The sequence below is a fragment of the Pavona decussata genome, unplaced genomic scaffold (genome assembly GCF_977016875.1).
Source record: "Pavona decussata unplaced genomic scaffold, jaPavDecu1.1 SCAFFOLD_168, whole genome shotgun sequence".
Lineage (NCBI taxonomy): Eukaryota > Metazoa > Cnidaria > Anthozoa > Scleractinia > Agariciidae > Pavona > Pavona decussata.
Genome location: NW_028145579.1, coordinates 796,661 through 807,764, shown reverse-complemented (window position 1 = coordinate 807,764; position 11,104 = coordinate 796,661). Strand labels below are relative to the sequence as shown.

Here is an 11,104-nt window from a genome sequence, read left to right as displayed (position 1 = left end):
TCTTCCTCCCCAAAGAGAATGAGGAAAGATTGCGTGGCAAGCCAAAAGGGCATCTGTGAGGGAGGCTAGCAGATCAGTTAATTTTTTTTAAAATATACATCGAAAAGTTTTGGACGCTTAACGTTTGGCCTGTTTGTTTAAATGGAACATTTAGGTTATATAAGGTATGATATGCTAGACTGATTTGAGAGGTCTGAAACCTTTCACATTTCATTACTGAGCATAAAATTTGCAATGTTTCTTTTATTATCATAACATTGAATGGTTACATTTTTAAATTGCCCATGGAGACAAACGTTACACTACAGTCTCCCCAATATATAATATATAGTATTTTGTACCATATTTGCTTAAAAAGTATTTAAAACTGGGAACACTTTTTTTTTTTCATAGGGGAGGGAGGAAGGCTTGAATAAATTTCATTTATCCAACCGTAATTTTATTGGTCTTATTCCTCTATGGGGGACAAGAAGCTCATTCTTCAGACAGCTGCAATTGAATGTCACTGTTATTTCAAATTTTTGATAATTTACTTCTGACGACCAAAAATGCCGAACAAAAATGGACGATAGAGGAAATAAATATGTAAGCACCAGTTAAACTGCAGAGTTAAAAGTCAAGGGTGCTCTTAGGCAACGTAGCCTAGGATGGGTGCCAAGTCTGAAGAGACATAAGTATTATACATTTTATAGAACATCTTCACAAGCGAGTAATAGCAAATCCTTTCCTATCATATTCGTCACTCTCTAAAGTCTTCAGCATAAACTCGGCAACATCTGCACATGTTATCTTGTTTGTTGTACCAGTGTTACATTGGCCTTCTTCCACCTTATACTCTCCATAAGGTTCACCTGAAAAACAAGTCACATTAATAGTCTTATCACTCAGCAGCCATGTTGAGTCTCGGGGGAACAAAAAGCTTTGTTTTTGCACGGCAAGCCTCGGCCAGACGTGATTTCAGTGGGAGGCTTGCCGTGCAAAAACAAAGCATTCTATTCTCCCGAGACTCAACATGGCCACCGCGTGATAAAGGTCAATTCATGTCCAGCTCGAAGTATAACTCCTCAGTGGGGGTGGGGAGGGGTGGAATCACTATCATCATCATCAGCAGCTCTATTTCATAAAAGAAAATTCGCATCAGTTTTTTTTACTTTATCTCTCTTCATCTCAGTCTGAAATGAAAATGTTAATGATATGTACTTTGATGGCTTTACAACATATAAATTAAGTTTGCTTTATCAAAGGCCAGGAAGCTATGCTGAGTGATTAGGGTATAAGGCTTGAAATCCAGAGATCACTGGTTCCATTCATGCTCTAGCTGCTGTCTGGAGTTGTTTCTCTGTAACCCTAAGTTCAATTCTTTCACCACACAGGTAAAACCCACCTAGTCTGCCTCCTGCTAGGGATTTTTAACCAATTATTATCAATTTAACTGGATAATTTAAATTGTTTCCACTTATTTGAGTACAGTGTCTGTTAATTACGTTAAATGTCTAAAAAATGAGCAGGAGTGTTTTATCGGGTTTTTAAAAAACCACTCGGCTGCGCCTTGTGATTTTAAATCCCGATAAAACACTGCTGCTCGTGTTTTAAACATTACATAACAGTTATGCTTCTGTGAACAATGGAGATTAGCATATGAGAAAAACACCATATACTAATGAGTGTTTTATCAGCTGATAAAACACCGCATACTAATAAGAAGGAGGTTTATTAATATAAAGTCACTGCACGTGATGTATTATCGACCATTTGATAAGTCAATGGGATTATGAATTATTAATGAGTTTTTGAAGTGTAGCTTGAGGTAGCTAAGTGTACTTCCGCTACATGTATGTTACATTATTTTTGCACAATATACTAGGAAGGGGAGAGGGGCAACAGGGGGACTTAGAAAATCTTGGCTTTCAAGACTCCCCTTGGGATGCTAATGTATGGTTATTTCTGGAACAGCATGATTAAGTTACTAGTTTTAGAAGGTCACAATCAAGGTTGGAGTAGAAGGGGCGAGCGCAGCTGTCAGTTATGATCTTTTATTCTTTTATTAACCAACTCAACTTATTATTGTTCAAATAATGCATGAAACAAATACAAATATGGTGTAAAACTGATATTTGTATAATTAGTCAGTTATTTGTACTGAAAAAATAAAACTGGTTTGCTGATGATTATTATTCATGCGTAAAAACAATGGTTTTCCAACATGTGTACACTCATCTTGTTTCAGTTTTTCTAGAAGTTTTCTTTGCTCCCTATTAATGTAAGTTGGATAATAAAATTGTATATTTTACACATAATTGTATTTTGATGAGGGTAGGGCAAAATACAATACATTAACTTGCAAACACATACAGCAAGACTACACATCAAAACATCCAATAAGATATATTTATGCACGCAAGACCCAGTTTTAAATTATGTTACTTTGTGATTCTTGGTTTACGCTGTCCATGAAAGTATGCTGGCTATAAACATGTTAAGAGTCTAGAATACTTAGTACATACCCTCAAGCAGCCAAAATGGTCTGACAATTGTGTAATTCACCTCCTGGGGATCACTGGCCTCCAGCATCTTCTCCATGGCTGCCATGTTCTTGATTAATCCATTGAAAAAGAATGGCTTTAAAATCCACTCCACAATCCAGGGATTGTTTGGTCCCGGCTGTGTCCACCATGATGTAATGGTCACCAGTCGTGTGATTTTGTGCCTATATACATAAAATTAAAAATGATGAGTAGCATCCTTAACCCTAAACCCTAAACCCTAATGCCTGCAAAATGTGGTCAGTTGCTGTTCATTGACTTTGAAGTTTCCATGGCAACCAAATTTCGACAGGCCATTTTTCAATCTTGTATTCAGAGTCCTTAGGCTCTTTGGCCACCAGTTGGTCACCAGGAGAGACTCTGGGGAACTGGAATTTTATCACTGCAGGATTTCTGCAGTTAAACAATACAAGCTGTTAAGGGCAGCCAATCAAAAACATCAGTCTCTCCTGGCAACCAACCGCAATCCAAAGAGCCTGAGTATGAGATTGGCCATTTTTCAGAAAATGAAAAATCCCTTTTAACAATGAAGAAATATTACTTTTCTTCCTGTATTTTTTATGTTTTTAGGCCATATTAGTATTTCTTTATTGGTTCGGATTACTTTTCATTCAATTTCAGTGAAATGAAGTTGTCAGAAGCAGTCAGAAAAATACAGAAATCCAACATAGCAGATCCAAGATGGCTGCCATTCAACAATCATGATGTGATTATTAAGTCATATGCCCTCATCACTTCTCATTGCAGATCTCAAAGGAACATATTTGGACATACTACTTTTCCTCCAAGTCTCATTGCCATAGCTTTTATACTTGCAAAGTTATGGAGGCAGGGGCGGAATGGGGTGAGGGGGGGGGGGGGGGGTTCTAAAGGGGAAGAGGGTCTCAAAAGCCGAAGTTTTGAAAGGAAAGTATGAACCTAAATTGAAATTTCCTAAGGGGTGGGGGTCATGCATCAGGACCAACTACCTTCCATGGGATGGGTATGGATATTTTCTGGAAAAACACAATTTGCTAAGCATGGCTTACATTCGATTTAGTGCCCTCCATCCAAGAAGCACCTCCATTTCTCAGGGCTTCTGATATTATGCGATGTTGCGATTTCGCATAATTGACCTAAAATCGCAACAAATCGCATAATTCATGAAAAATCACAGAATTTGTACAAAATGGCACAATTTTCTAAAAAAAGAGCAAAAATCTCGCTTTATGTTAAGTTCTGTGATAATTTAAGCGTTATCTCAAGGAGTTTTTTCTTTCAAAAGGTGTCAAAATCACCTGAAAGCGTTCGTTTGTTGATTAAGCGAACAAACAGGCGTTCTATGCTTCATTTTACATGCTGGGGACCTGGTGCTGGTTTTCAATATTAAACAAGTGATCATTGGCCCAGAATAAACAATCCTTTTATGTAAATACACCAATCACAATCATTGATATATTTTTAAGATGTCATTTGATCCCTTCAAACTTGCGATGTAGGTATTGGCGTGAAAACTGCTTGATAGTCGCTTGCAATATGTAGTTATTTTGTTTTGATTGAAACAAACATCCTCATTATGGATAAGTTTGTTGTTAAAATGCCGAGCGCTTCTTCGCAGGAGAAACAAAAGATCGCACCTTCCTGTAAATATTTCGGCAAAAGACAGGGCAAGAAAGTACCCGAAGGAACGTTTCATGTTGACGATTATCTGTTGTTTACCCTGCGAGCAGTGTCTCCTTTAATCTTCCTAGATGTTTCGCTCTTCGTGCAACATAGTGGTTGATCATCTTTGAAAGTTTGTGGTTGTCAAGCACATTGAAGCTAGGTCACACAAGCGGTACGCGGAAAAAAATGCGTGTGGGGAGCAACAAACGCTGACTTGACCAAATTAACAATATCTGATTTTCAATAATTTGAAATGAGTTAACAAATGATTTATTTCAGCTGTTTCTTCATTTCTCCGTGCTGTAATTGCTTCTTGAACAGCAAAAAATGGATTGTGCTCCTCTTAGACCTAATAAAACAAGGTTAAATTAGTTTAAATGAAATCGCATAATTTGCCACATAATAGACCTTTCTTGCCGCATAATGAGACTTAAAAGTGCCGCATAATTTCCAAATTTTTTCCGCACCCTATCAGAAGCCCTGATTTCTAAACTTTGCTTAAGTGACTGTCAGTAAGTGCTCCCTCTCCAAAACGTTCCACCTAACTCAATAAGAAAGCCTTTGTGGAGAGGCACAACAACCTCATAGGCCTACTTTTAAGCATTCTTATAGTAGTGACATTGCAGCTATGGACTAAAATAGTTGCTCTGAAATAATATTGTCACTATTCCTTATAGTTTTAGTCATTAGTTTTTTTTCTTTTTGTTATTATTATTACTTCTTTTTTTTTTTTTTTACTTTCTAATGTTTATGACAAAAGGAAAAGTAAGCGTCTGTGGATCTCTAAGCCCGAGGGGGAGGGGGGAACTGGATATCAAGTGACTGGGATGATCAAAGGATTTTTTTGGGTTTGAAATTTTCATTTCCGGGATTTTTTTTTTGGGGTAGGAAAATTTGGCAAGTATTTTTTAAGTAGGGATTTTTTTCGGGTATTAAAAACAATCTGAAGATATTTTGTGGCAGTGCCCGCGTATCCCAGCCGCGTTGTCATTCTGCATAATGTTATTGTTGAAACAGAAGATGTTCATGGGTGTCTTGAGTGTTGTTAGAATGACTACCAGATGCAGAAAAGATAACTTCAGATGGTATGATGAATAAAAAAACACAAACATTCAATTTCTAATGTTTTTATTTGTTGTGTTATATCATTTAATGCTTTCTGAAAAATATTTTAAGGCTCGGAAATTGGGCATGGAATTTTTTGGGGGTTAATTTTTGGTCCAGGGATTTTTTGGGTTTTGCACAGGTATCCCAAGCTGTATGAGCGTTAAATAAAGACCTTTGTTTTAACCTTTGTAATTTGAGTGTCACGATGATCTGAGTGTTACGCAATGGCGTAAATTATAAGGGTTTGTATGGGAATTTACGAACGTGTTTTGGAATCGAAAATAAATGGCATGAATTGAAAAAAAAAATGGCTTACCTTGTCTCCTCGGTATCTTGCCAGTGTTTTTGTGCCGTATTTTGGCCATTTCAGCGCGATTTAGTGGGTTTTAGGTTTGCTGATTTCCTCTCTATATATAATGCACTAGTCAATTGAAACCCCCACCCCCCCGGACCCGGGACAGATAGGGGGATAATAGGGGCATATAAGCACTTTTGATCAGAGATCTGTCCCCTGGGGGTGGTAGATAACATGTGTTTTGCTTCTTTACAGTGTCCCCACCTCGGGGAATCAGGGAGATTTGACTGTGCTTGACTCAGGTACTGAAGTTCTTGGCGAAGTGAATCGACTGCACGTTGTCATTTTCGCGCCATCCATATTGGCTGATTATTGGCGAAATGCTTCGCAAAATTTGGTTTAAAGACAATTCAAAAGAAAGAAGAAAATTCATTCCAGCTCTATGCAAAAAACTCTGCCCACAAACCCATGGTGCAGCCATGGGTACAAAAATGGCAGTCGCCTTTGCAGAGATTTTAAAAACGGAGATTTTAAAACCGCTCACTTGGAAACGATATATAGACGACATGTTTTCCCTCTGGACTTTAAGGAGAGGAGATAATGCAGTTCATTGAGCAAGCAAACAAACACCACCCCACAATTAAATTTACGGCTGAAATTTCAGAAATATAGAAACATTACTGGATACAAACATTTATAAAGGTGAAAGATTCAGAAGCAATTCAGTTCTTGATGTGCGTATGCACTTCAAACGTACTGAAACATTTCAATATACGCACTTCTCTTCGTGCCACCCACCAGGGATCAAAAAAGGCTTCATCAAAGGCGAAGCAATGAGACTTCTCAGAACAAACTCTTCTAAAAAAATATTTGAAGAGTAAATTCAAAATCCTAAATCACGCCTACAGGAAAGAGGTTGTCCCGAGAACTTAAACTTAAAACAAATCCTCATGAAAGCCTGGCATTTAATAAAGCAACAGCCATGGATATGGCTCAAAGAAATCTACAAAGACCTTCCCCTCATATGTTACACTGAGAGGGCGGTCAGTCAAAGATATACCGGCCCGTGAGAGCTAAATTATAAAAAAGGCTTAAAGACGCGCTAATCCTGGCTGCCCTATAGAGTGGTTCCATTTAAAATGCATGGGACTTGTGGATGCACCAAGTCGAAAGCGGCTTTACGCTGACTGTGCTCTTTAACATTTTCAAAGCTACCACTGTTCAGAAATGCTCTGTTGTAATGTGAAATTCACATTCTTGCAAAATTTAATAATCCACAACAAGTTTTGTTAAGATGTATTAAAAGAAAGCTATTGCCTTATTACAGTCAACCCAGGTCACGCGTGAACGATATTTTTGAAATTTGAACGGAGTTTTGAAATTTACATGTCAGTTTTCAAAATCGTCAACGAGATTTCAGAGTTCCCGTATAAATTTCCCCAGCTTATTGACAGTATAAAGCTATGAATTTTTCTTTACATTGCAAAATTGAATATTTCAAGAATAACAATTGTTTCCCAAGTATTTTGAATCTTTTTTTCAGTTAATGCGTCTTTTTCGGAACGATTTCCAGAGAGATGTCCAACATTTCATTCACACGTCGGACATTACAAAGAGAAATTCGAATGTTCATTTCATTCTTGGAATTACTGTTTACGCGTGACCTGGATTGACTGTAAATAATATTTTGCTCCTGATTGATCCAGTGTGAACGGTTTCTTTTGTCTTGTTTTGTTTGGTTTGGGCTTTTTTTTAACCCCTTGCCAATTTGTTCCCAGGGGGAGGGGAATTTGATCTCAAGATTTTCCCCAGGGGCTGGAGGTTTTGGTATGATTTGATCAGGGCCTTTGTCAAATCCCCCTACCTGTCCCGGGTCCGGGGGGGTGGGGGTTTCAATTGACTAGTGCATAATCTCCCCAAGGTAGGTTACTGCAGCGAGAGGCTCGGCAGATCTCCGAATAATAACAGCCGTTAATTCGCCCCAAAAGCTCCAATCGTCTCGAAATTCCACATAGAGCTCGCACCATAGCTCCTCTAACCACTCGCTTCCTTCATCGGACGAAAACGTCCGCGGAACGGGAATTTCACCCGGCAAAACTCAAGACGCTTTTCCATCACAGACCTTCGAAACATGCTTGATTCGTATGTTCCGTGCACGATCGCCTTAGCAGCCAGGCCTCCAGGTTCAAATCACTTGCCCACCCGGTGGGACAGCGGCCAATTCTCGACCACAACAATAACACTCTCCCTCCGGGCCCTGCCAAGAGCGGATTGTCTCCATTGTGTTACATTCACCAATCGAGAGGAAATCAGCAAACCTAAAACCCACTAAATCGCGCTGAAATGGCCAAAATACGGCACAAAAACACTGGCAAGATACCGAGGAGACAAGGTAAGCCATTTTTTTTTTCAATTCATGCCATTTATTTTCGATTCCAAAACACGTTCGTAAATTCCCATACAAACCCTTATAATTTACGCCATTGCGTAACACTCAGATCATCGTGACACTCAAATTACAAAGGTCAAAACAAAGGTCTTTATTTAACGCTCATACAGCTTGGGATACCTGTGGGTTTTGTTGGAAACCCTAAGGATTTTTTTGGGTTTTGATTTTTGCCCCCATTCGATCATCCCCGTCACTTGAAATCCGGAGTACCCCCCCCCCCGGGTCTCTAAGTAAGATAAGTGCCCCAGATGGTAAATAAATCTTTACATTTTACTAACAGGATGACAAACCTTCTCATTCCTTCCGTAATAGCATGCATGGATTCTGTGTACAAGGTTGTTGGGTTAAAAATGTTTGCATGCAATGCATGGTCTCCTAAACTTGACAGCACAGCATCTTTGCCTTCAAGTGCAGCAATAAAGCTCTCCACATCACTAGCATCCCCTTTCACAGTCTCTAAATTCTCATGTCTGATAGAATATAAATACAGGAATTAATTTTCGGCTTTATGAAGTTAAAAGGCCAAGCTAAGGAGACCCAAACGGTTAGTTCTGCGAATGAACGTAAGCAAATCTATCTCTAAAATCCTGTGGGAAGAAGGTCGTAAGTCTCAGTTCGACCTTCGCCCCAGTGTTTTATACTGTAGATAGATTTTGCTTAGTCATGATCAACTCACTGAAAGTTCAGTTTCTCCGGCGTTCTCACTACAGCTGTGACATGATGTCCTTTCTTTAACGCTTGCTTCACTACCTCTTTTCCCGTTCGCCCTGTGGCTCCAAATACAACTAGCTTGAGCTTTTTTACAGAAGAGTTCGACGCCATACCATGTTGGTGCCGAAAATATTTGAGTGCGAACTGGGTCGACAATACATGAGATGTCACACAACAACAGTGTGACACTTCTCGGGTTTTAGTTGTTCCACCGAAAAACTCCAACATCTTGGGAATGTTGGATAACAAGAAACAAACCCAAAAGGGGGAACCACTAGAAAAACAACAGGAGATAGCCAGAACGAACCAAAAACCCGATAATTTACATTGCATCACACGGTTGTGGCTGTCACGCAACTAGAGTTGTCATGTTATTTCATGGCCCTATAAAAAATATTAATGATTCATATCAAGGGAGAATCAAGGGATCCTCTCTGGGCTAACGGAAGTTGCTGTTTACGTTGAATAATCGCGGTGACCGTGGATCCAGCCCCGAAGTAAAACAACATCGCCAAGAAACCAAACACGGCGGATTCTATTTTATTTCATGCACGTAAAATTTCACCCTACTAGCAGAGCCTTTCTTTTTCTTGCCCGATTTTAGTCCCTGCCCAAGCAAAGAAGGGCCCTGGGAACGGTCGCTACAAAAGCGAAAATCTTATGTAACATATCGCGGGCCGCGTGAGTTTGATTTGCACAAAAAAGTCGCTAATTAGTTAGACTTGCCTCAAGACGTCTTCTTATGCAGAGCTACGGCTAAAAGCAATAGGCTACAGATAAGACTGAAAATAGTTCTTGTGTTTGACTTTCCATTCGATATGGAAGCCACCAAAGAGCGCTTTTTGAAGTTTTTATATGAACAAGAGAGGATCCCTTGATCCTCCCTTGATATGAATCATTAATATTTTTTATAGGGCCATGAAATAACATGAAAACTCTGGTTGCGTGACACAAGAGAGGGATCCCGCGATTATTCTTCTTTGCGTTGGCTGCCATAATAACTGTAGCAACGTAAACAGCAACTTCCGTTAGCCCAGAGAACGTTTATCAGAGAAATTTAGAACAGGGGAGTCGAATTTTCCGCAGAGCTTAAAATGCACGTCCTTCTTCCACGACGCCAAGCATACTCTCCGAAACAAGCTGGGAAATGTCTGAAAGAACAGCCAGTTTATCACCAAGCCCAAGGTCAACATTTTCAAGTCTAATGTCATCTCGGTGTTATCGTACGGTTTTGAAATGTGCAGCTCGAACGATTGAGGCTGATGAGATGAAACTGGAGACCTTTTTATGGAAGAGCCTACTGGTTACAAACAAGGACTGAGATAAGGAGAAGAATAGGTAGGGAGACAATAAGAGAGCAAGTGGCCAGGAGAAGATGGACATGGTTAGGTCACGTCCTAGAATGTTCTACCACTCACACTCACGCATTGCCTTCACCTGAGTACCAAAAGGAAAGAGGAAAGGAAGCCGTACGCGGTAGACATGGAGAAGGGCAGTGGAAAAGGAGCTTAACGACACCGGACTAAGAGGCAGGATCCTGCAGCAGACGATAGAAGAGTCTGGAAGAAGAGAGAACACAGCTGAGTCTTCATTAGGAGAATATAAAAGATGATAACGTTTCGGAAAAATTACTCATTTTTTGTGCGTATCTCTGGCTCGATTCATCTGATTCAGTTCTCATTTAGCTATGATTTTCTGGATCTCATCCCACTGCTGATAGGCTGATTCACAGACTTGTAAAAATTTAGTTTTTAGCTTAATAGGTTTTAGCGCTCTTCCATCAGCCATTTCGGCTGGTTAAAATTGTAAAGCACTAGAGTACTGGATAAAAAACAAAATTGGAAAATTGCTTCAGACGAATCGCAGAAGAAAATAAGAGAAGAGAAAATAAAACAGGACAGGATGTCATCGAAACATCGAAATATCTCTGCGTTACTTTTTCTGATTAATTTAAAACAAAGACTATTATCAGATCTGATAGCAAAAAAGGTAAGTTAAAATAGCTAAAAAGGAAAAAAACGTTTTGGAGTTTTCCAGTTTCTATTAAATCGACGAATGTAAAAATGACGGGTTGTTTGTCGTAGCTTTGTGGTAAATTTTATGGATTGATACCTTTGAGGGTGCTAAAATGTAATAGGACCGCCGTTTGAGTTGTTGCGTACGTAAATTGTTTACTTGGAAACAATCATCAAGGAATCGGTTGATATACAGGTGTTCGAAAGAGTCGTCTTTATCACTACTAAAATTACCAGCGCTAGTTAATTCTTTCTTTTACAATTGGCACCCCTTATGGATGGAAAATGAATTTGGGCCACGCCCACAAAATTATTCTGCCTTTTATGAAGGGTATCTTCG

The 11,104-nt window shown here is 39.3% G+C and overlaps 1 protein-coding gene across 1 annotated transcript; it reads right to left on the bottom strand.

Annotated features, from left to right (window-relative positions):
- Positions 1–224: 224 nt before the first annotated feature.
- Positions 225–8,864, bottom strand: LOC146464199 (flavin reductase (NADPH)-like). The gene is made up of 4 exons (XM_085130129.1): positions 8,715–8,864; positions 8,329–8,508; positions 2,505–2,707; positions 225–851 (listed from the first exon to the last, which is right to left on the bottom strand). Exons 1-4 carry the CDS (start codon positions 8,858–8,860, stop codon positions 700–702), a joined length of 681 nt encoding a protein of 226 aa, XP_084986255.1. The 5' UTR covers positions 8,861–8,864; the 3' UTR covers positions 225–699.
- Between the last annotated feature and the right edge of the window lie 2,240 nt (positions 8,865–11,104).